This window comes from Lissotriton helveticus, chromosome 7, assembly GCF_964261635.1.
Source record: "Lissotriton helveticus chromosome 7, aLisHel1.1, whole genome shotgun sequence".
Classification (NCBI taxonomy): Eukaryota; Metazoa; Chordata; class Amphibia; order Caudata; family Salamandridae; genus Lissotriton; species Lissotriton helveticus.
Window position 1 is genome coordinate 325,020,061 of NC_136068.1, and position 26,835 is coordinate 325,046,895.

General features: G+C 42.3%; 1 protein-coding gene across 1 annotated transcript in view; it reads right to left on the bottom strand.

Moving 5' to 3' along the window:
• The window catches only part of PTPRT (protein tyrosine phosphatase receptor type T), a 1,693,536-nt gene that overhangs the window by 210,290 nt on the left and 1,456,411 nt on the right, over positions 1 to 26,835 (bottom strand). Inside the window, exon 20 of the mRNA XM_078652140.1 lies at positions 24,325 to 24,512. Coding sequence (XP_078508266.1) covers positions 24,325 to 24,512 — 188 coding nt within the window. The remainder of the gene's footprint in view (positions 1 to 24,324; positions 24,513 to 26,835) is intronic.

Consider the following 26,835-nt stretch of genomic DNA (forward strand, 5'->3'; position numbering starts at 1 on the left):
ATTGGAGGGGGGGAGTGGTGCCATCTCATCACTCATTTCTACAAAGCCCCCAGGAGTGATATGCAACCGTGGCAGTACCCTGCGAGGACAGCCTGGGAAGAGACATAGAAGTGCCCATCTCCCATACGGACTGGGAGATGCAATTGAACCTTGTTTGCACTGTACACTGTAACAATCAATAAAAACTATCACATTTCTATTTTGTACATGTACATCACTCCATACAGAATCAACCAAATAGACCCAGCAGGGAATGCGACCTTTGCGTGATGTGGGGTGTTTGCAGCCGGCTTCCTACACTTAGCCTGGGAGTGTGCTCCAGTTCAGTCCTACTGAACACTTGTGATACCTCGCATACAAGAGGGCAAGGAGATGGGTGTCCTATTGACTCCACTTGCCTGTCTCCTTGGAGTAGAGGTGCACCTTAGTGGTCCCAAGATCCCCTATAGACTGGCCCAGCTGGCCCTGCTCTTGGCAGAGAGGCGGGTAGCCATTGGGTGGATAGGTGCGAAGGCCCAGTTGCTGACTTATTGACTGAAAGACCTGATGGAGGATGGATTGGGGAGCTGCGGAAGAACAACACATGCGCCTATTGCACACTGATGAGGGGGCGTCTGAGGCTATAACTGTTGGGTATGTTCCAAGAAGATGCAGACCATCCCGCAGAGGATGGGTCAGAAGAGGGGGACTGAAGGGTGATAGAAATATTTTTCCTTGTTGTTGCATGACGACCAAGTGAGCATTAATGTGTTACTATGTAATATGGGGCTCGATATCTTGGTTTTACTTGATGATGTCTTGGAATACCTTCAGATATATGACTACTTCCACATGTGCAATGTATATTTTATCGGATTGCAAACGTCCTTATGTTATGTCTAACAATGAATTCCTTCCAGACTTGCCAACATGCACTTTATGTTTGTTGTTAACAAAAAAATCAATGAAATAAAGTTACAAAAAACGTTATTATTTGATATAAAGTCTGGGTAGGATTAACTGCAGTGTGCTCTCACAGCTCTATTGTAGCCCGAGACTCTTTCTGCCATATAAGTACACTTAAATTAATATCAATGTGAAAATACACAAATACAGACATTAGCAGTAATTGCACTTCCCATATACATTTGGGGACCTGACAAAACCTGTAGTTGAGACTCATCTACGTACAAGAAGGCAAAGGCTACTATTAGTAGACATGATAATGAGATACTGAGTGTGGCTTTGAACCGTTCTTACCAGTTTTTCTATTTATATCGGCTTTATTAAGTGTGTGTCTAAAGAGGGTGCTCTCTTCAACCGCACCCTGTGGTCCTACCAGTATCTAATTATCAAGTTAGTGTTGGACTTGTCCCTCTCTTCAGGTCATTCCCAAACCTTTTGTCTTTACCCTCTTGTTTTCTGAACCCCTATTTTTGGCTTTTATGACTGTGCATTTTACCACTACCAACAAGTGCTGAAGTGTTCCCTCTCCTTTAAACAGGGTAAAATTGGCTAATATCCAAATGGTACAATTAATTTACTTGAATGTCCCTAGCACAGTGATACTACATGTACCCAGGGCCCACAAATTAAATGATACTAGTGGGTCTGCAGCACTTATTGTGCCGCCCATTTAAGTAGCCTTTTAAACATGTCTCAGGCCTGCCACTGCCATGACAGCCAGTGTGTGCAGTTTAAATTGCCATTCAACCGGGCAGAATAAACATTTTTCCAGGCTTAAACCTTTCTTTTGAATACATAGAGGTCACCCCTAGGCTTGGCCCTAAACATCAAATATATTGTATTTAAAAAGATGGACATGTATTGTACATTTTTACATATCCTGGTACTGAAAATTCGTTTTTCACTACTGCAAGGCCTACCTCTCCCTTATGGTGTAAAAATAGGATACTAGTTGAAATGGAGGAAACCCTACTGAAGCATGAGTCATAGTCCTTGCCAGAGTGAGACACATGTAAACCCCAAATTAACTTGTGCTCATCTCTCTGGTAGTTTGCACAGAGCAGTGAGGCATAACATAGAGGCAATGTGTACAGTATTTAAGAAGCAGTTCAAACAGTCATAAAGTGAAAATACCACACAAGAAACATGCCTCACCAATTTAGTGAAACAGGGTGTATTTTATTGAATAAATCAAGACCAAAACAACAAAAATCCAATCAGTAGAACCAGGGATATGCCATTTTAAAGATTGTAAAGAAAATAGTGCAAAAAAGCACCAAGCACCAACTGTGGATATCTGATTGCGCTAGGCCAGGTCAAAGTCACGAGTTCAGGCTGACAGCGATGGGGCGCAGGCCAGCTAGAGGGACCCATCTATGTTCATTGAACAAAAGTACCTTACATCCTGTTTTTGAAAAACTTAGGAGTCCAGAGTCGAGGATGCAATGTTCAGCAGAGGAGATGCGAAGTCCTGGTTTGAGATGTATCATTAAGTATCGGTTCCAAGGAGCTGCAAGGCTGTGATGCTAGGTCCTGCTTCATCGTTGAGGAGGCAGTTTATGAGAGGGCTTGCAATGTGAAATCCTGCATTGAGGATGCATCGTGCAACAGCTGGTTCCAAAAAAGCTACAGCGCTTGCGATACGGTGTCCTGCAGCGTCATCAAGGCTGTCGTCGTCGAGAGGCTTGTGATGCGAAGACCTATGTCAGGTTTATGCGTCGTGCAGTGGCAGTTCCAATGAAGTTGTGGGCTCCAAAGCAAAGTCCTTGCATCAGAAAAGTCCATGCAGCAGAGGGGATGCATTGGTTCTGCTCACGGTTGCGCCACACAGCAGACGAGATGGACAGGTTCTGGTGGGTCCAGAGATGGGCTGGCAGGGCACCTTTAGGCCCACTTCCATGCGTCCAGTATTAGAGTGGCAACACTTGACAGGGTAAGATTCACAGTGGCAGAGCCTAGGAACTGATTACAAGAGACTAATCATTGGAATTACTCTGATGGTCCTGGGTACAGGCTGCAGGTACAGTCCTTCTCAGCCATGCAAGGAGGCAATAGAGCAGCAGGTCAGAACAGCAGGGAAGCAGTCCTTCAGGGCAGCAGTCCAGCAACGTGTCAGTCCTTTCTGCAACACAGCAGTCATTCTTCCTGGCAGAGTCTTCCACAGGTCCATCAGTGTACTTAAGAGTTGGGGTCTGATGACCAACATTTATACCTGGTGCCCACTTGAACCTCTTCCCTGCCGTCCGACATCATGGTGGGCGTGTGCGTCGGACGGCCATGGGCCGTCCAAACTGCAAATGCGTCAAATTCTGCCGCACCGCGGTGGAATTTGCACCGCGTCGCAGAGGTTAAAGTGGAGGAAGCTTCTAGAGCTTTTCACTCCCTGAGGTGACAGGTATCCACTTTGTTCCAGAATTGTATTTTAAAGCCCTTTTTAATGGTAAATTTGGATTTTAAGTCACATGTCTGATAATGCTACTTTTAGAAAGTTGCCATTTCTTGTACTATCCATTTGGAGCCTGCAGCCTGGGTCCTGAATCACAGGACTAGGTGTAGCTGAAAATTCGTCTTTGTATATTGCTCCCAGACAGTGAGACCAAGCGGGGCAAGTTGTTGGCAGGATGGGCTATTTCTGACTTTATTATGGAGAGGAGCTGTAACCTACCACACTTGCACATTACAAAGGTTCTCCTGTAGCACCATCACAAACAGTTTTACACCAGTCTATTGTCTCCCCAAACAAACTGGCAGGACAGGGAGGCATGCAATTCCACTCATCTCTGTGCACAGAAACCTCCAGAACATTCATGTACTTCAAAGTTGACACTAAGCATACATATTGGGCCCTCAGACCCAGTTCTTCAGTACATCTCTGGATACTACAGAAGGACTGCTTTTTTGCTCTGTTGTCAGAAGGACTGCTACTCTGCTGCCCAGCTACTCTGCTGCCCCACTGACTGCTGCACTGCTTGCTAAGAAGGAAGACTGGACCTGCACCCTTCATCCCAGGCTCACGTGACTCTGAGGATCATCGGGCTGACCTCTTGTTTGGAGCTACGTGGACCTAACAAACGCCATAGACCTCGCTCTATCTGCCCAGCTGACTTGGGTCCTGGACCTGCACAGAATCTGCAACTGGACATTCTTGAGCCCTGCTGGCCTCTGCGGGAGTGAGTTCCTGATCCCCAAGCAGTGCTCCTCTGTTCCTGGACCCTTGGTGGGGCGTCCGTTGAGCTTTGCCTTCAAGACAAGGAGAAATCCTGAAGTTGTTTGGCTCATTGCAACTGTGAGTGGGTCTGATCGCAACAAGATTGCCGGCCCAAATCTTCTTTCGGTAGCAACTTCCAGTACTAATCTGCAACATGAGGTCTGCACTATGCACTAGAGCATTCACAGCCCGCAGTGGCCACCAATGCGAATCTTGAGCAATGACCATATGCAACACCCAACAGGACCTGTGCGCAACAGCGATGACCATCTGTGTTACCTGGCCTGCTCTTTGCGATTCAGCTACGAGGATCCACAATACACTCTCTGCTCCTCACAGCCCCTTCCACCATGAATGTACCATCTAGCTGTGGACTTTATAATGTAACTTCGACAGCTGGAATACACTGGTCCCTGTATCCGGCAGACCTCCATCGCAACCGTCCTGAACTTGTGACTTTTTTCCGGGTCTCGCCCAACTAGATAACCCTGAGTGACGCTTTGTGCTTTTAGGCACCATACGCACCTGAAATTTTTAAAATTGAATAACCTTGGTTCTACTAATTGGATATTTGTAGCTTTTATCTCAAATAATTTATTACAATTTACTCCATTTTTCTAAATTGGTGTGGTATTTGTCTTGTGTTTTGTTTTCACTTTATTACTGTTTGCTATGCTGCATTACACATTGCTTCCTAGTTAAGCCTGAGTACTTTGTGCCAAGTAACCAGAAGGTAAAGCACAGGTTAATTTGGGATTTCTTGTGACTTCATCCAGAGAGGAATTGTGATTGTTGCTTGAGGTATGTTTCAACCCCTCAACTAATAACACAATTTCCTACAGTTAGGGTAAGGATTAATAAGTATGTATGTGTCCATGTTTCCTTCACCATCACGTGTGCACTGATGTTATACTTGTAGTGTAGTGCAGTGCCACTAGTGTGCACCATCTTGGATTGCTCCGCAACATTGAAATTTGCATGAATTGATCTATTAGTAGTATACACAATTGATTTATTTTACATTTGTTTATTTTCTCTCCATCTAGGCCAGTACCAAGACTAGTGCGGGAAATCTTTTGTTCCACGTATGTGAGATAATTAGTTATCACAGGAGAAGGGATCCTTTGAACCCTAAAGAATGACTTTGACCTCTTAGGCAGTAATGTGGGAAGAAACATGTTGGCAAACTCAAGACGACTGGACCTTTATATCCATTATCACCTGTAATTTAGTTTTTAACCATACCTGATGTACTTCCGAATAAAGAGAATTCCGTTAGGTTTACCCTAAGGTATTTTTACCGTCTACGTGCATCCTGCTTTTATCCAATCAGTTGTTTATAAAAAGATCTCCAAATGATTGAGGTTGACTCTGCCCTGGTAGTCTCCTCTTACCAGGGTAGGGCGAGGAAAACGATGATGAAGCATGCCACATGATGTGGGTGAGCCCTCCCCATCCGGTATATTGATATCATTTTTTAATCGACTTGTTGATCATAGGATGATGTCTAAATGAGGAGCTTAACTGTTTTATCATCATATTTTATTGTTGTTGTAAAAAACATACTGTAGCAGACCAGCGTGAGAGAGGATACTCAGCATAAATTGTAGGAATGGATACTTTTGATTCCTATGCCACTGTTATATGCCACTATTATTTACATTGTGCTGTATTCACCACTCAATCACTTAAAAAAGACAATAACAGCATTGGTGATGGAACTGCTCTGAATGACAGGGGGTCTGATGACAATGGTCTTCCAAGGTACCATGAGCAGTAAAATTCCAGAGGCAGTTTGGGATAATGACAATGCTCCATATTTTTGCAGATATTGAAATGATAAACTGTCATTATTGTATGTCGTGTCAATCTGCCTCAGAGAACTCTCAAGGAGCTGCTGTTAGCTAGCTCGTGTACACCCCATATATCCTTGTCATCACAGCATTTTCCTCACCTACGCTAAAAACAGAAATAGTCAGAATTATCAGAGGTTCTATGAAGATTTTAAATTGTATTCTATTTATACCAATTCCCTTTTTGTTCAATTACCATAAATGCGATAAAAGGGGAATGGAAAGGTATTGCCTGAGTAGAAAGAGCGTGCCCACTCGATCTTTCTTGGTGGAAACCATCTATCATGTTTTATTGTTTTATATGCTATAGTCAGATTGATGATAGCACCTGCTTACATCTTTGTTTAATAAATATAATAGAAGAAACGTTGTACCTGCATTGTCAACCGTGATGACGACCAGAAGGAGATGTATGTAATGGCTGCTTTGTAAAGAAATATCTGGTAATCAGGGTGAGCATAACTGGCCATTAAGAGTCGTCCACCATTATTTTGCTTCAACCTGATTATTTTACATTTTTAGCAAATATATATTTATTTTGGTATATGCATATGCAATTATTTTGTCAAAGATTTTAGGGCCCTTTACCTGTCCTTTGAATGTATGTATTCACCAAAAAGTCACATGCGTTTAAATAATAAATTAAACAAATAAATACAAACATAATAAGCAGAAACCAGAGAAAATATCGAAAATTGCAATAAATCAAAAAAGAAGAATATAGGTAAATCATACTGAAACAAGCCAACTCTGACCAAATTAACGGAAAAAAACAGTAACCTAGGGCCAGATGTATGACGGTTTTTAGCATGCGCAAATGGGTCTAAGACCCGTTTGCGCACGCTAAAAATCATGGGCCCATGTACAAACTGTATTTTGCAAGTCGCAAATAAATTGCAACTGGCGAAAATACTGTTTTGCTACTCGGTATTTGGAAGGTGCGTTCCCTTCCAAATAGCAACTCCATAGCCATATACTAATGTTTTGCAACCGCACTTGCGGTTGCAAAACACTCGCAAATTACCACCTACTTCAAGTAGGTGGTAATGCATTTGCAAATGGGAAGGGGTCCTCAGGGGACCCCTTCCCATTTGCAAATGCATGCACAATAATTTTTTAAGGGCAGACAGTGGTCCCAGGAACCACTGCCTGCCCTCAAAAAATGAAATGAAAACGTTTCATTTTTTTTTTTTATGCATCCTGTTTTTCCTTTAAGGAAAACGGGCTGCATTTAAAAAAGAAAAAAGCTGCTTTATTTAAAAGCAGTCCCAGACATGGTGGTCTGCTGAGCCCAGCAGGCCACAATCCCTGGTAGGGCCTACCATTCCAAATGGGTTCGCAAAATGCCAGTGGCTCATTAATATTCATAAGCCTCACATTTTGTGACCCCATTGGGAATCGCAAACAGTGTCCAAGACACTGTTGTACATGTCAAATAGCAAGTCGCAAAAGCGACGCAATTTGCTTGGCGCTATTTGGCAGGTCGTACATCTGGCCCTTAATTCTTTAAACATGGAAAGTGAAAACAAATAGAAAAAAAAAGTAACACTGGAAAATCAATCACCAAATAGTTAAGCGAAATGCGTGAGGAAAAGTATAATAAAAAATCTGAAAAGGTATATTTATGGAAAATTAAATTATTGTCAATAAATGCTTGTGGTAAAAGCACAAATAATAGCAAAAATGTAAGAGAAAAGAATCAGAAAAAGTATATAGGTAAATAAACATGCAACAATTATACTCTGTTGAAGCATAATGCCAGTGCCTGCAGATGGAAAAAAGTACCCTCCCACCACCACCACTGACTGCGGATGCAGGATCCTTGCATACCAGAGGAGAGAGTGAGATAATTGGGTGAAAAGGAAGTGTAAGCTGTGCATAGAAATAATCCACCCTAACAGTATGTGTTAAAGTAGTGCAGTGCTGCCTACAGTTGTCCCAAACGCATTGTAGTTCCATGGAACAGATCTAGTTGAATGCTTTAATGCTATTTTTTATTTAATCATTTATACATTCATTAATGTTTCCATAATCAGCTACATCATAGTACTTCAACAATTAACTGGTAAAACAACAAATAGTAAAAGTGGGGAATGTTTTACATATTTTGAATTATTTTAAAATGTCTTCCCTCTATAAAGAGAAAGCAAATGCTTTTGTTACAAATAGTTTTTCTAGTTTAGAATTCTTTCGGAAAAGGCATTTTGACAACCAGATTTTAAATGATCTGTTATGCTATGCTTTGATAAGTTATGTTATGTTGTATTATGCTATGCTAAAAGTGACCTGTTTACCAAGGTCATTGTCTCCCTTAGGTTGCTTCAAAGCTTGGTTTTCAGTCCAGCAGGAATCCTAAACAGAGACAGTTTAACTGCGATAATTGAACAAATACTTTAGAAATTCAATGTGTGTTTTTGGTAAATGCAACTTTCGTCGCATTGCCAATTTACAGTGTAACGAAAGTAGTGTCCCAAGATCCCACCTCCTTGCAACCTTATTTAAAGATCTTTAGAGATTAGCTAGACCAGATTTGCATGATTTGTATATGTGAGAAAGGAGTTCTTGAGATATTGTGGGTCAGTATCCCAAAAGCCTTTGTGTGCCTGGCAAAGGATGTTGAACCCAAATTTTTTATTACATGTTTTTATATTTACAATACGCAAGATTACACTACATATTTTTAGGCACGGGGAGATTAAGGGGCAGATGTATCATCCGTTTTTGTTGTCGCAAACGCTGCGATTCGCAAAAAAGCAGCGTTTGCGACAAGAAAACTGGCAAATGCGATGTATGAAAAAATTGCATCGCAAAATTAAGGAATCGCAAAATTTGCGATTCCTTAATTTTGCGCAAGCATTTAAGGAATCGCAAAAAGTGATTCCTTAAAAGCTATGTAAGAAACAATAATGTTTTGCGGATTTACACTAAGAAATCGCAAATTACCACCAACGTGTAGTTGGTGGTAATTTGCAAATTCTTTTACAAATGCACTTTTTGGCATTTGTAAAGGTGCCATGTGGCACTCATACATGCCCTTAGGGCATGTATGTGTGCCATATGCGCACACATGTAAATTTCAGGGGTGCAGCAGGGTGTCCTTAAGACACCCTTGAAATTATTCTCAATTCGCGATTAGCAAATTGCGAATCGCAAATTGAGAATAACTTCCCATTCCTTCCTATGGGCCTCCTGGCCCATAGAAATGAATAGGAAATTATTCCTTAATTGCGATTAGCAATTTGCTAATCGCAATTAAGGAATTGTAAGAAATCGCAAAAAAATAGCGAATTTCTAGATACATACCATTTTGCAATTCTCAAATATCGATTCTCAAAAAATCACTATTTGAGAATCGCAAATGGGTATCTTGATACATCTGACCCCATATGATTTGCCCAGATCGCAGGATGTTTAGCCGATGCCAAGACTTGAACCTGTCTCTTCATTTCCAATGTAGGCAGCTATGGCGTAATCTGGCCTCATTCTCTGCCCGCATATGGTGTTTCATTGGCAGCCAATTCAATGTTTTTGAGATTGGACTGATATGATTCCTCTATTCATGTCTTTTGGGGACTCTGGCCTTTTTGTTCTTCACCTTCTTTAATATTTGTCTCATCCACTTGGGATACCTGAGCCAAAGGCATTATCGTTATCTGGCCTGACAAAACAAGTGCTCTCAACCGCGCTGCTCTGGAGTGCCTCAAGAAATACAATGATCTTCCTTGCAAGATTCAGCTGCAAGTAGCATCTTCATTGATTGATCAAAATGGTTAATGCGATTTTTCAAACGTATCGGCCAAGCCTTAGCCCTTCAAATCAATGGAATCTGAGGTGGAATTCCAACCATATATCGGTAAAAAGAAGAGGGAAAAGATTCAATGCTGTTCCCACCTCAGAAGCAAGACTGAAAAGCAGCACTGTAAATCCAGCCTTGAAACCAAGGGGAGCACATAGCCCTTGTCTGGTGTATTTCATGGAAATACATTTGACTGATGAGTTTCTAAGGTTTGGGATGTATGTCGTAGTGCGAAGAACTATCAATGAACGTTTTACTCTGCAGAAGAGCATATATATAATAATGGTACAGTGTAAATACAACGAAAAAATACCCTTAGGGGCATATTTACAAGGGGATTGTGCCAACGGAACGCCACTTTTTATGGCTTTTTGATGGTGCAATGCCTTGCACCATATTTACAAAGTGGCGTTCAGCCACTTTTTTTGGCTTAACGCCGCTTTGTAAAAATGGTACCCTTTCACGCAGTTTTCTGCATGAAAGGGGTATGCAATGGGTGTGGCTGCCGGCTTTCCACCACAACAGCCATTGATTTTTTACGCTTCCCCAGATTTACAAGGATCTGTAATCTTAAGCAGCAACAAAAACTAAAGCCCTGCAATAGCAAGCGTTCGATTGACAAACGAGGAGAAATACTTTTATTTATCCTTATTTTTGCTTTTACTAGGTGTGCTGCATTCTGCATCACACATAAAAAGAGCAAAATACCTTCAATGATTGTTTGTGTGCAGGAAGGTGTCCTTTCCTGCAAATATACAATCATTAAATAATGACAATTTGCTACTTCTATGTGTGCTGCAGAAAGCAGCACACATACAAGTAACTAATTGCCATTATTGATTGTTTATGTGTAAGAAGGGACACCTTCCTGCACATAAATAATCATTCCCTGCAATGCAGGCACCCTTGCACTATGGCGCAAGGGTGTCCATGATGGCACTAGGCAGCTATTTTTAGCGGCAGCGCTGGGGAAAACACAGGGGGTACCAAATTGTTATAAATATTTCCGAAAAAAGCTATAAAATTGTCTTGAGAAAATTCTTCCTTATGGGTGAAACACATGGCAGCTTTGTGCTGTGAAAAATGATGGAGTGACATCATAAAACAAACCAAATACGTAATTAATGGAAAATTAAAATGAACATTTTCAGTAAAATGGATTGTGTTAACAGCAATCACTGTGTCTCTAAAGTAATAGCTCACTCTAATTTTTGGGTGCAGTCACACAGTTACAAATTAATGTAGTCGTTAATAGCCATATAGTGACACATTCTGGACTTTGGTCTGCAGATAGATTGTCTAGCTACCCAGTAGTCATGATCTGCAAATTTCAATGAAATTAACATATCACTAGCTGGTCTTGGGAAAAACAGTAGAGGCACATTGAATTCTTGGACTGTGTGTATCAAAAGCAAAATCAAGCCAAATTAGCTCACCTGCCAAAATCTTTAGCACAATCATAGATGCTGCAAACATTTAGATCAATGGAAACAAGTAGTTTTTTATTCTTGCAAGCAGTATATGGAGAGTGCACTGACACATACTCTCTAATAGCACCTTTATTCTGAACCCAGAAAGGTTATTATCAGTTGGAAAAGCCCAAAAATGTGAATGTGAGCTTTCTTGCAACCAGATAAATTGCACTGTGGGAAATATAATTAACTCGCTACACAATTTACAATAGATCTATGCAGATCAAGATGTGGTTACAGGTATGCCCAACAGAACATATATTAACAATATAATTTGGGTAAACTCTTTCTTGTTCCACAACACATACCCTACTTGCAGCATTGTGGTGAACACCCATTCATTATGGCACACAGTGCATTGAGAAAATCTTTGCAGTTAAAATCTATGAAAACCTCAAACCCCAATCCCCCTCCGCTGACAGCATCAACCTGCTCACTCCCGCGAACACAAATCCCGAACACCTGTTTACCCACTGGGACCCTTTCACAATTCATGCCACAATCTCCATCATGAACTCAGGAGCACCCATGACATCCTGTCCCCACCACATCTTCAACCTTTGGAGCAAGATATTTGGCAACAAGCTCAAGAAAGTCCTGAACATCTCCATCACCTCAGCGTCCTTCCCTGAGGACTGGAAACACACAGAAGTGATGCCCCTCCTGAAGAAACAATCGGCTGGCCCAGCAGAACTACTGGCCCATCTCTCTGTCCCATTTCCAGCAGAGATTCTCAAGAAGGAAATAAACTAGAAACTCACCGAACACCTGGAACACAACAACCTCCTGGACCCCTCTCCACCTTGATTTCAAGCAAACCGCAGAACCGAAACAGCCTTGATGGCAGCCACCAACGGCATCTGGGCCACCTGGACCACAGTGAAATTGCAGTCCTCAGTCTCCTGGACCTGTCAGCCACTTTTGACAGCATCTTCCATCACATCTTGCTCAACAGACCCCACACATCGGAGGCCAGGAAGACGCCCTCAAATGGATCGTCTCATACCTCACTGGAAGAACCCAGAAAATCTATCTTCCCACATTCACTTCGGAACTGAAGAAAATCATCTGCAGCATCCCCATAGTATTGTCCCTCAGCCCCATCCTCTTCAATACCTACATGACCCCCCTGGCCAACACCGTCAGATTGCATGGACTCAACATCATCTCCTACATCAAGGGCACCCAGGTCATACTCTGCCTGTCAGAAGACTCCTCCACCACCAGAGCCAACTTCCACCTATGTATGATGAACGACACCGACTGGATGAAGGATAAGTGTCTTAAACTCAACATGGACAAGATGGAAGTCCTCATGTTTGGAAACAACATCGCACCATGGAATGACGCATGGTGGTCTGCAGAACTTGGCCCATCTGGATATATCATGCCCTCAACTTTGGCATCATCTTGGACAGTAAACTATGTATGAACAAATATGTAAATGCAGTCTCATCCGCCTGCTTCCACATGCTTCACAAGATTTTCTGTAGGTTCCCATTCAACAACAGAAGGACCATCACTCAGGCTCTCATCACCAGTAGGCTGGATTATGGGAACATGCTCTACGTAGAAATGACTGAATACCTCCTGAGCAGACAACAGACAATACAAAACTCAGCAGCAAGACATATCTTCGACCTCTTCAGAAGGACCCATATCCCACCCCACCTCAAGAAGCTACAGTGCCTCCCAGTCCAAAAGATATGCCAGTTCAACATGCTGACCAACGCATTCAAAGCACTGCACAACGAAGGACCAGTATACATCTACAAATGCAGGACATTCCACCAACCGACCAGACCAGGCGCGCAACACCCATTGGACTCAGCGGGCTTCAGCCCCCCCCCCGTCGTGTGTGGCAGCCCGGGCTCAGACAGCTCCCGGGCACACACACAGCCACACCCGAACGTTTCACAGGTCATCAAAAGACCATTTGAATGTTAATTAGGCCTTGCTGTTGTTTCACCCCTTGTTGGAGGCCCTGCAGCTCCACTCTGCCTACTGATTAAAGGTTCAGCCCCCCCCCCGAAATTTGTCTTAGCCCCCCCGAAATTTGGCTCTAGTTGCGCCTCTGGACCAGACATCTATGATCTGTCCCTCTTCCTTGCAGACACCCCCTGGATCCGCCGAGCCAACATCAGAGGACGCTCCTTCTCGCACATGGCGGGCAAAGCTGGGAACAACCTTCCCCTGCACCACAGGACCACCTCATCACTGCAATATTCCAGGAAAGGACTCAAGACCATGCAGCAGCTAAGCCTTGAGACCCTCACGGGTGATTTTCCATTCTTTATAAATAATTGATTGATTGATTAACAATATCAAACAATAAAGATCTCCTTGACTCTCAGGCTCTTCCTCTACCACTTGTGTACTTCAGTGTATATTTGTGTGTTAGTATGTATGCTGGTACATGTGCATTAGTATAAAAAATTATTTGTGTGGGGGTTTGGCATGTAGCTGTGTGTATGTAGTCTTTATGCATGGGTCTGTACATATACATTGGAAACGTTGCGTGGTTTATCTCTGAGTGCTTCTGGATTCCAATGTGCCTGTGAATCTGTGATCATTTATCTGAGTTAATATGTGTAAGTGTCTATATTTTCTATTGGGAAGAGACTGAGTGTGTTTGTGTGTTCCAGTGCATATTGCTATATTTAGGGATCTGTGTGTTGGCATCCATTTCTAGATCTATCAGGGAGATGTATCATAATGCTGATAATACAAGATATGTTAATTTGTGAGTGAGGTTTTGCGAGAAATACAGATGAATCTGTGAGAGGGCATGAGGGAAGACAAAGGCATGGATGTCATTTTTGTATTGTTATGCATAGTTTTTTTAGTAGATGTTCTTATTTGTTGTTGATGTCTCAAGGAATATCTGCGTTATTGTTGTGTGTGTATCTCTTCTTCTTTTTTTACTATGTATGTTTTGTTAAGGAGAGTTGTCAGACATGCACCTGTACATGCATCTGAGCATGAAAGAGAGAGTGTGTGTGTGTGTGTGTGTGTGTGTGTGTGTGTGTATGTGTATGTGTGCGCACAGATTATGCAGGGGAGGGTGTGGGGAGATTATATCCCAAGTAGAGAGGGGGAGGATACCAAATACTATCATATGCCCTCCACACACATCAGTATCCACAAAACATATGGTATTAATATTTGCACTAAACCAACTGGAAAAGTGCCACTGTCCTATCAAGATAATATCAAAGATAATGAATGGGAAAGCCTAACCCACCTCATTGTGGCATGCTTCATCACAGGCAATTCTGTCCTACCTTGGCAGTATATTCCCACTGTGATCCCAACCTCAAAAGGGATATCAAAATAAATAGTACTGGATAGGTGAGAGATCCCGAATATTTAAATAAAATGACTTCAGTTTGAATCCAACTCAAATACCTTTATTCCAGGGGTATACGGGGTCAGTTTCAAAATCAACAGTACATGTATAGAGATGTTATGTCACAGTCACCCTTCCTACCACATGTTTCGGGCCCTTTATTAGGCCAATAAAGGTCTTGGGCCTTTATCAGGGTAACAAGGATCTCATAGAGTCTGTGCCGGAGGTAAGGTAAGAGTAAGTCTTACCTTCCCAATCAGTCAAATATTAATGGGGCAGGGTTTGCTGACCCACAAAAAAAATTGGGGTTTCAGATTGCCCAATACATACGTAAATAAACCCACTTGATGTGTGTTATATGTAAAGTGTTGCATACATATTCACTGTGGAGACCGTGAAAGCCTAAACACAGTTATTTGTTAGGTAGGGCCACAAGCTCAACCCTCCTTGATATTGCCTGTACTAAGATGAAAATTATAACAGAAAATCCAGCTCATGGTTAACTGTAAGAGAAGACAATTCAGTGGAACAGATGTGTGAGAATTGACTCTTTTTGCCTGATCGCCCCATTTTTTTTGTGGACTGGTGACCCTATTGTATGTGCTGTGACCCTCTCAAACATGTCATATTGCTAAACACCTAATTGACCTATTTAACTGGCCTATACATCCGCAATATATATAGTGCAACATACACATATGACTTGGAAAGATATATCCCACCCACGGACTACAGTATTACTGTGCCATCTACTAGTGTGACCAGGTAAGCATGACTCCAGGCCTGGCACAAGAGGTGGGAGCTGCTTTTTAAAGCTGAAACCCAATCTGTCACAATAAACCTTTTTCCCCATCCAGGCATGCTCTAAACCCAGTGTCAAGGGAGCTGCCCTCAGAACTGGTTTGGTGGCACAAAGCAGGTGGGGACGGCTCATTGCCCTGCAACACCCCAAGGTGGGCCCTTTGGCTCTGAACTAGGGCTTCTTTGATTTAGGAAGAGAGGGGCACTGTGGGATGGTTTTCAGTAGGACACACAGGAACTGCTGCAAAAGTGGATAGGGGTGCCCCTAGAACTTTTATCATGTTGTTTAGAGGGGTAGGAGTCACCCCCACCCACACACTAATGCCTGACATAAGTGTGGCACCCCTGTGCACCTTTTCCAGAATATTCTGAACCTGTGGAAGAACAGATGAAGTATCTTGCCTGCTATTTGAGTCCTGTGAGGAGACCTGAGGGGTTGGACTTTCTTCTAATTTACACCCAGGACAATGAAGCTAACTCCAAGGTTCAGTTGGTTGACCTTTTGCTAAACTACAGGGCAACAAAAAGCTTCAAGAAGCATTTTCTTTAAGAGCCCCCTTGAACAGTTCCAGCTGGACCTGCCCTGAAACCTGCTAGTGGCATCTGATGGAGTGAATCTTGACCCCAAGCACTCTTCCTTTAATTGTGCTACTCTTGGTTATTTCAAAGTATACCCCTTCTAACATTGTTTAAAACCTGGGACTTTTTGACCTTCAAAGATTTCCAGAGGACTGAGACAAATGTGCCAAGTCGATCTGACCAAGGTGCCTTGCTGCTAGACTGAAGATTCAGGTTTCTCCCTGTCTGAGGTTTTTTGCACAGCAAATCTGTATGGAAACCTCAACACATCAGACAGGTGTGCCTTTAAGGAGTCTACATTCTGATCTGCACACAAGGGCATAAAATGGTTCCACCATCCTACATACATAGGGGGGATGAGATGACAAGATGTTGTTAACCAACTTTGGTGGTAGGTAGGAGAAGTTTACATGTGGCCGCACAATCTCCAGGCATAAATTTGGGGCTCTGGAGGATAGTTGGGATTGGGAGAGAAGTTGTACTGTGAGGGGTAGTTAGAGAATGGAACACAGAGAGAGATGCAGAGGCCTGCATATCAAATCCTCCACAGCCTATCTGGGATAATCAGAATAGCAGGAACCAGCCTTGGTGCAGGTTCCTCAATATTGTAGGAATTGAGGGTATGAGGAAAATGTGTAGTAAAGCAGAAAATTCCAAATCAAGTGTAAAATATCTCCCAAGGCTCTCTACAATGGAAATTGCAGGGCAAAAAACTGTGGGTGTGTTGCATTCTCACAAGCAATATAGATACCCACCTGTGGAGTGCCCTGAAGATAATGTTGTCCCAAACCATGTCCAGGTGAACACTCTACTTATAGTCATCAGGTTCTAGGTGCTGGTGTTCAGAGAGCCTGCTAGATGGTGGGTGACCAACTAGATTACACATGTCTGTGTCCAGTCAACATGGGGGAAGGGTATGAAGGCTCCAGTGCCATATGTACAGATCACAACTCAAGCAAGTTAATGTTCCTGACCTGCTTTTATGGAGACCAGAGGCCCCCAATCTCTAGTTCCTACATGTACATATCTCACTCTAAGGTGGAAAGTGCCACTACTGTGGCCAAATCTGGTGACATCTACTGCAATAGGTTCTCCTCTATAAACAACCAGAGCTCTGTCCAGGGAGATTACAAAGGTTTCTGGCAAACTAACCTTGTGCTGAAGCCACAGTGGACAGGCACCACTGGAGCGGCCCCAGTTACCAGTAGGCCTGTTTGATAAGTAGAACATGGGAAGGCAGTAGATCCAACAACTGTCAGGACAGTAACTTGAGCTCTGTCCTAAAACATCAGACTAATATCCCAAATATGCCAATAGGGCACGTGCTGGCCTTCTATCATTATGCAAAATGATGTATAGCATTTAGATTGGAGCAGAGTCCGATCTAATCAAATCCCTTATTTATTTTTATTTAAAAAGTTTTGTACAAGACCCCAAGAGGTATCAGAGGGCATCACAGTAATAGGAGAGGAGAACACGGTAAAAGGGAACATTGTAAGGCGATAATAGAGTGTAACATAATGAGGTCATAAAAATGTACAAGGATGGGAACGATAATTACTTGGTACAATAAGGCAGACAATCCTGGATAATACAGTGCTTGAAGAAAATAGATGACCAATTGTTATTTAAGGTGGGAACCTGTCCAATAGGAGTGCTTTTACTTCATGTTTGAAAGCAGCTGTGTCAGGAATTCTGCGGATTTCCGGAACGAGTGAGTTCCAGATCTTTGGTGCCGAACCTGAGAAGGCTAGAAGTCTTGTTATCTTTTTGCGAAAAGACTGGGGTTTCAATAAGAGAGCATTTGCACTTCTTTATGGTCTGCCCCCCCCCTGATATTTCTAGTTTTTTTAACCAGTAGCCAGGGGTTTTGAAGTGTAGGGCTTTGTGCATTCGACAGGCAATCTTTAGTTGAATTCTTGCTTCGTAGGGTAACCACTTTAGAGATCTTAGAGCTGGGGAGATGTGATCAGTTCTTTTTGTGTCAGTAATCAGTATATCAGCTGCATTCAATGAAGCCCTGAGTGGGGCCAAGGTATGTTTTGGGGAGGCCACATAACGTCGCTCTACCTTAGTCTAGTCTTGGCAGGACAACCGCTTGAACCACCAGCCTGAGGTCCTCTTGGGGGAGGAAGGGTTTTAGATTTCTAAGAAGCCTCATTTGGTAGTTGGCACCCCTACACCTCATACTAATGTTTTTCTTCATGTTCAGGTGTGAGTCTAGGGTGATTCCAAGAGATTTAGCTAAATAGCTAATAATAGGGTAGCAGTTGAAGGTAGTGTGGTGCTTCATCCAGACGTCAACCTTGGGGGTGTGTTTAGGAGGGGATATGAGGAGGAGGAATCCAGTTTTGACTGGGTTGAGCAGGAGATGGTTCTCAGTTAGCCAGATTTGGGTAATCCTCAGGGAGTGAGATGAGGTCTTCTGAAGAGTTGATTTTCAGATAAAGTTGCGTAACATCCGCATACATATGAAAAAGAATGTTCATGGATTTAAGAGCACTTCCGGAAAAATATTGAAAGGTATGGGAGAGAGTGCCAAACCTTGCAGGACCCCCATGGAGACTGATGTTTGGGATATTGTATGTTTCACTAGGAATCTAATGTGAAGGAAGGAAACAAACCATTGCAGTACCTGACCTGAAAGGCCCATGCTGTATTCCAGAATGGCTAAGAGGATATCGTGATTAACAATGTCAAATGCTGAGGAGAGATCAAGGAGGATTAGCAGGCAGGATTCATTATGGTCTAACATTTTAGGATGTTGTCTATGATGTGAATGAGCACAGATTCTGTACTATGATCGCTCATAAACCCTAATTGATGTTGATCCAAGAGACTGAAAGTCTTAATGTGCGAGCAGAGTTGCGATTGGATGCATTTTTCAAGGAGCTTGGCCAGAGTAGGGATGTTGGAGATGGGACGATAGTTGTTAAGGTCAGATCTATCCACATCAGGTTTTTTGAGAATGGGTGAGACCTGAGCTGCTTTTAAACATTCTGGGATCTTGCCTTGAGACAGGGTGGCGTTGACAATCTTTGTCCAAAGGGGGTTAAGGGCACCCTTGATTTCTTTAAAGACAGACAAGGGTAAAGGGTCACTGAAATTATTAGAGGGGTTAGTTTTCAACAGAGTTTTGTAAATGTATTTTTCACTGAGGGGGGAAAAGGACTCCAGGTGGCCATGTACTTGGTGCTAATACTAGGTGGCTTTAGACTCTCAGGGCCCGATTCACAGAACTAACGTAAGACAAAATCCTAAACGTACTACTTTTGGTATCCACAGAAGTTAGGATTTTGTCTTAAGTTTGTCTTAAGACAAACTTAAGACAGACTTAAGACAGACTTAAGTTAGGATTTTGTCTTAAGTCTGTCTTAAGTCTGTCTTAAGACAAACTTAAGACAAAATCCTAACTTCTGTGAATACCAAAAGTAGTAAGTTTAGGATTTTGTCTTAAGTTAGTTCTGTGAATCGGCCCTTCAGAGAGGGCAGGAACAGTCGCAATCGGAGATCGTGTAAGTAGGGCCCTCTTAGACTCGAGCTCACGACTGATGAGCTTAGTTTTTTCCGTAAAGAAGATAGCCAGATCGTTGCTAGAGGGTGAGGCAACTGTTGATTCAGAATTCTTGGGTGCTACAGCTAATTGCTGTTTGACAATTTTGAAAAGTTTTCTGGGATGACTTGAGGCTTAAGTGAGTTGGGCTCCGAAATAATCGGCCTTAGTCGTCTAGATTTTCTTATTGTAGGAACTCCTAACCGATCTAAGGAATTTTAGATGATAGATGGAGGGTTTGGCTCTCCATAGGCGTTCAGCAGCCCTTCAGTTGCGGCATTCAGAGTTTAGGTTGCCGTTGAACCATGGTTTCTAGATTTTGGCGGAGGCATTTTTTAGTTGTAGAGGAGCTATTGAGTCCATGATACCAGAGATAGTAGAGTTATAGAAATCAGTGAGATCATGTACATCAGTCACGTCAATTTTGGAGGACAAGGCATTGTTACAGTCGCTAGCTAAAAGGTTTGTGTTAATATTCCTGAGGTCTCTTTTCCACTGTTTTAATTTTCTTTGGTTGAGCCATTTTCCGTATCACCTCCCTGTTGATAAAGAAGAATATGCTGTAATGGCCGGACCAGTCATACGGGGTAATGCCCTCCAATGTGATGACATTGACTTTTGAGATAATGAGGTCCAGAATCTCTCCTTTGTTATAAGTTGGCCGATCACAGAATTGGATAAGGTCCAGGTCAGATAAGAAGGCGTTAAAGTAGATCACCGCTTGGTCATTGGGTTTGGACCAATGAAGGTTGAAATCACCAAGGTATATTTGGGATACTGATGGGTCATCATTGGAAGATATAATTTCATTAAGTGTTCAGTGAAGAGGAAGTTATCACCAGGTGGGTGGTAGAAAGTGTGAAGTTTGCAGACTGAGCTGTGGTTACTAGATATGTTGAGACAAAGGTATTCAGTCAAAGGTGAGGAGGGGGTGTCCATGTGGGACACAGATAGCGTGTTCCGATGTATGCAAGCTAGTCCATCGCCCAGTTTCATTGTTCTCTCTAGACGGATTATGGCGTGACTAGGGGGCAATAGGAGATCTAGAATGGGGGTGGAGGAAGGGTTTAGCCATGTTTCCGTGAGGATGATAATATTTAGCTCATTGTTTTGTATGAGATTGAAGATATCAGAGGCATGTTTGTTAGCTGATCTACAATTGAGTAATGCACATTTCCGTCTTATGTGCATGTGTGATGTAGGAGTCTGGGAGATATTCACTTGCTTGAGGTTGTCGCTATTTACAAATGTGTGTTTGTTCGAGGGTTCCCTGTGTGGGTTGGCAAGAATGGTTTGAATTTGGGCTATAGGGACCTTGTCCATTTCTAGAGTGACTGAGTAAGAGAGAAGTAGTACCTCAATCTCACTGGACACAAGTTTGACCATCATTCTTTTAGGGCGGGAGGGGGCGTTAAGGACGGGTAAGGTTCTGGAAATTAGGTACGAGGTTTGCTGGTCCAGGCCCGAGGGTGCTCTGGTGGGGACTGTGGATATTGTTCCTGATGAGCTCAGAGAATTGAGCAGGGGCAGCTGGTTAAGTGAGAGAGCTAACAGTTCATGGACTTCTTGGGTGAGAAGGTTCACTTGGAGAGATAGCTTGTCCAGGCGTGCCATCAAATATGAGTGTTGGTTTAAGGAAAGGAGCTGAGGGTAGTGATCCCGAGGAGAGTGGGTGGACCACTCTTGATCATCGTCTGCGGTGAGATGTGGATGCAAGGGTCATGGGGAGGGGATGCATCCTTAAGAACTTGTGGGGACCCTGCTTGATTGGAAGGAGTGGCAGGGGATGGGAAGTTGTTAGGAGACAAGTAGTGTGATGTAGTGGAGGTGTTCGTAGGATAATTAGGTGTGTTAGGATAAAGGTGTAACTGTGATGTCGGTCCTGTGTGTTCAGTCACTGAGGAAGGGTTAGAGGGTCCAGGCTGAATGAGCTACAACTGAAAGTGGAGAGGTTATGTCTTGGGAGGGCATCCCGATGGGGGAGACACCGAGTATCTGGCTTACTGACCGAGAACTAGGTGGAGCATTCAGTGAACTAGGTGGGGCAGCGCAATAGTGTGCCCTTGTGGTTTCTAGAGTTAGGTCTTGTCGCATGGGAGTTGTATTGTTAGCCAATGATTTTTTAATCTTCATAAAGAGTTTGTCAAACTGCTCTAGATTTTGGTTCGATGATTGAGTGAGTACAATCCCATTGTTGTAAATGGTAATGGTGAGATCAGCTTTGAAGATTGGAGAGGAAGTAATGGTAAGCCAAAAACCATGAGGTGTATTCCTTATCTGCTTGACCTGAAAGAAGGATATGAGGGTTTTCCTCCATTGGGCCCTTCTGTTTGTGAAGAAGATTAGGTTGTTCATGATGTTTCCATTAGACATAGAGAAATATGTGTCTGATATAAGCATTTCCAAGTGTCTTTTGATTATATTGTGTTTGAGTTTGTTAGCAGCATTTTTTGTGAGATTAGGGATGAAGTAATCTTAAAGGCATTGAGACCTACCTGTGAGAGTGAGCCTACCGTAGGGCTGGTGATGGTTGTAGCCATGGTGGGGGGAGAGTATGGTGCGATGATAGACTATTTGAGACTGGGGATGGAATGAGAACATTTATATACTTGGGGTTCTGAATGATGTTTTATTGAGCCCACCTAATATGTACCTCGATTCCTTTGATTTAGTTGAAGAACTATTGCACAAAAACATAAATAATCAGTGCTCAAATAAGATTTCCAGTCTTCCATTCATTTGGTATGGTTAGGGGCTAGTGGGAATGTCCCCATGCCAAGATGGCCGCTGCTCTTCCTTCTGTCCTCTTTCTATTTTGCAAGATCAATTGAATTTGGATAAATATGCCAGCTGTAAGCTGTCCCAAGTGTACCAATAATGTTGATAACTGATGGCCCTCAGAGATTAAATCTTCGGCTGATCTGTCCATTAAAGGGGGCATGGCTGAGGGTTTCATGGTAGTGCATCGGTCATCATTATCATTAGGATCGTTTCCACTATTCCCGGGGACTGTGGAGCATAGCCGGGGAGTGAACCGATCACTTGGCGATGCGGTTGTCAGCTGTAGAGGAGAAAACGGCTCCTGTGTGGCCGTATTGGATGCGTCAGTTTACCAGTGCTCATAAGCATGGAGCCGACTCATGCTGTGGGTGCAAGCGGCTTGTCTGCCAGTACTCCATCCACAGCTCAGGGCCATGCTGGGTACTCTATCTGTTCTCTTCTGGCATGCATTGCTACTCCCTTCTAGATTACATCAGAATACCTTTAGACTGAAAGGAAGGGCCTCCTGAATATGTGACAGCAGAGACAGTGTTTGAATCAGCACTGGGGGTACAGGTGGAAATGAAACCCCCAACAGAGATGGAGATGCAGCGGCAAAATACTGGGCAACTCTAACCAGTGCTGCAGGGTGCTACATGGCTTAGCATTTGGGACCATTGTCAGAGATGAAAATTCTGCCAGCAGTATCACAATCGGGGGCTAAGGGGCTAAGGAGATCCATGGGGCCTGCAGACACACCAGAGGGAAATGAAGAGATATTAAATAATGGCATCATTGCATGCAGGAATTTAACTGGGTCAGTTCCCAAATGCCAGATAGTTGAGAAGGTTTATGGCGTTGGTGCCTGAAACAATGTTGCGATTACCATCGGCAATGAGGCCTTGACTGGTACCTAACTATGGTTTAGGCCTGTGATCATGTGTGGACACCGCCCTGGGGTCAGTGAAAAAACTTCAAGAGTGATGTTGACCAACCTTAACTCAAAGGAAAACTCTACTGGAGTTGGGATAAGGTGAGGCAACCAACCTTTTTCTTATGTTTCTTCTCTCTTTTGAGAATTTCAATGAAGGATAAGAACATAACCTCAACTCTGATCTCAAGAGAAATCAGTGCTGAGCCTGCACTCGACCTGTGCACCCCATGAATAGTTCTTTCTCCCACTGTTTAATGGGTTTGGTGTGCATGAATTCACATTTCTTACATGACATAGAGTTGCGCTGTGGACCTAAACACCAAATACAGATCTTAAGCAGGTTTAAAATGAACATCAGTCAATGGCAGGAGTAAAGAGCATAAACCCTAATTTCTGAATGGGTGACATTCATAGAGCATTACACAATAGAAGAGAATATGAAGAGAATTCGTTTTTTTTTAAATACAGGGAAAGATCCCAGAGGGCAGCTCTGGATCAGTGTTGAAATGCACAGAAATAACAGAACTGATGTCGGGGCAAAAACATGGCTCTACATATGGCTCTACATTTTTAAAAGTCTGACATTCTTGCAACCCCAAAATTCTTATCTCTTTCTCTATTGGCATACATTGTATTAACATTAACATAAAGACACAAATTATATAAATGAAGGGATATGGGGGTTTCAAAAAAAGATATTCGTTTTCATAGGTCTAGATTGCAGGTGGACCATAATTTCAGATAGGCCTTGTAACTAAAGGGACTCGGTCCATCAGCATTCCAGGTTTTTATCTGTCACACAGGTTTCGGCACAGACAGGATGCTATTCTCTAAAAATGTGTAATTCTTTTTATTTGCTCATCCAAAGAATTGTTGACACCCTCGTCATTGAAGGTAATCCAGTGGTGGGCAAACTACATGATTTTTTTCCCAGCCACTTGTGATCTGACCCATAAAACGGGGTGCAGAGTTTAGCCATCAGCTATAAAGCCACAAATTATTGCAATCTTTTCCTAATAATTTATCGTGCTCTTTCTTGCTACCCTCACAGCCAATGACATCCCATGTTCGTACCTCATATTCTTCTTTAAATCCATAGCCCTGGCCTCGCTTCATCTGTGTGATGTGCTGTAGGAGATCCGCTACACGGATGGCAGGCTGAAACTGACCCCTTGAGTAAGACATCTCCACTGGCTCACAGCTTCTGTAAGGATGGGTCTGGATGGTCATTGTTGGTGGGTTCATCTCTAGATGGCTGCTATCTGTAAACAGAAAAGTTATGGGAGGTTGATGCAGGCCCATATTTTGCAATAAAAGATTAAGAAAACTAAAAGCAAATTGGGTGAGCGTCATTGTTTTCTGCAAACTATATATATGACATGGGGTGATCAGCACAATGAAAAGTTCTGCAAAATATAGTAGAAATGTACAACTGAAATTCGCCAATCCATATAATTAATTATGAAATCAATATTGTTTTATGTGCCCTCTGGATTATATGCATCTGGATTATATGCATTAAATGCCAGACTAAGGATACACTCCACAAATATTTGTCAATATTGTAGAGGTCGTGTAGCAAGATTTTCTCCATTTCTGAAAGCCAATCTCTAAGTGCTGATAGAACAGGAGAATTTAGCTTAAATTTAGCTTAAAATAAATGCCAGGATTCCTAACTTTAGGCCTCCTAAATGCCTTCTGTGAATACCAAAAATCTTAAAGTTAGTATTTTTCTCAGTTTTGGAGTAGTAAAGTTAGTACTCCTATTTTAGGACTCCTAAATGCCTTCTGTGAATACCGAAAGTCTTAAAGTTAGGATTTCTCTCAATTTAGGAGTAGTAAAGTTAGGACTCCTAACTTTACTACTCCTAAACTGAGAAGTGAATACCGAAATGAGTAAGTGCCTTCTGCGAATACCAAAATGGTAGTAAGTTTAGGATTTTGTCTAAAGTTAGTTCTGTGAATCGGGCCCGTAAATTACAGCTAGAATGTTTCAGCCTTTAGAATAGTTCATTGTTATGCAGTGAAAACTGAACAGCTAATAGATTAGACTGCAGGATTCTGATGGAAACTCGAAGTAAAGCTAATGCACATGAATATTTGGCAACTAAGTTGACACTTATAGATAGAACCTTGCTGACTTTGTATGTTTACCGTGGGATTGAAGGAAGAAGCAGCAGACCATTAGACAAACTTTACTCATTGCCTTAAGGTGACCTAACACCAGCATGGATCGTTACATATGTTTTTGGGTTTATAATATATACGCTCCTAGTTAGAATTTAGTCAGTGCTGTCCAGACTGGTCCAGGATATTCTTCTGTGAACATCCCTTTCTTTCCCTTAGGACTTTCTACTCTATTTGCTATGAGCTACGGTTGAGGGTGATTTCTGTTGCCTACTACTTTGTGGGTGTCTCTTTTCTTTAAAGGTTATGGCTACTGCTGTGACTATTTTCTTAGCTTAACTTTGAACAGTTGCTACTGCAACTGTTTGCTGATGCTGATTTGAGAGAAGCGATTCGGATGAGTTTCTACTCTATATGAGGATTCAACCTCAATCTGATTCCATTTCAATGCACCTTTAAATCTTGCTATTTTCCAAAAAAGACTCGTTATGGGTTCTGGTAGGTTAGCTTCTGCTAAGAGTAGACTAGGGACTTGTTTCCTTTATGGAACATTCTTTAATTTTCTTGATTGATCTAACCATGATTTTCTGGATATTTCTCTAAATGCATGTTTCTTATTTACTAATTTGAATAAAGAGAAACAATATACTAAACTCTAATACATAAATAAAGGTTTTTGAAACTGATCCAAAACTCTCATCATTGACTGAACTAAATGACTGAATTGATTATGTTTATTGAGATGTTTTTGATGGATTCTCCATTCTAAAATAGTGGCAAAGATCCATTGCAGAGAAGAAGATTTTGGTGCGAAGCTGGAGACCCCTATTGTAAGTCATTGGTTGAACTAATTAAATTAAACAATTCCGTGCCAGCAGTTTCTGGTAGCAGGGATATGGTTCACACCCTGAATTGAGCTATTAAATAATTACCAAGTCAAAATAAAAGACCAGATTCTTGAATCCATTGTCCAGGATTTGAAGATCTGACAAGGAGGTACTAGAAAGTAGTTGCGGTTTGAAGCTGTAAGCAGTAGTAGGATGATGTTTTGTTTATGGTAGTTATGTTTTGGTTTAGACAGTGGTGTTGTGAGTATGAAAGAGCGAGTGAAAATAAGTATTAGGAAGCTGTTGAAGAAATACATTGAAGAATTCAGATTAGCTGTAGTCTGGAGATCACAGGGTATTCATAGAGACATATATGGAATTGAATAGAAGACTTATTTGCAGGACAATGTGTAGTGTGTGAGGTACCATCACCGATACCATTGACATAGAGACTTAAACATTGTTGCAATTAGTTAACATTGATAGGTGTTAGTTGAACCTAAATGCTCAAACGGGGGTAGCTTCATTGATTTGGGTGATTTCACGCGGGTCGGGAACTCCCTGTCAGTTGTGGGAAATACTCAAGTGATTATAATACTGTTATTCCTTTAGTAGAGTAAACAAGAAGGAG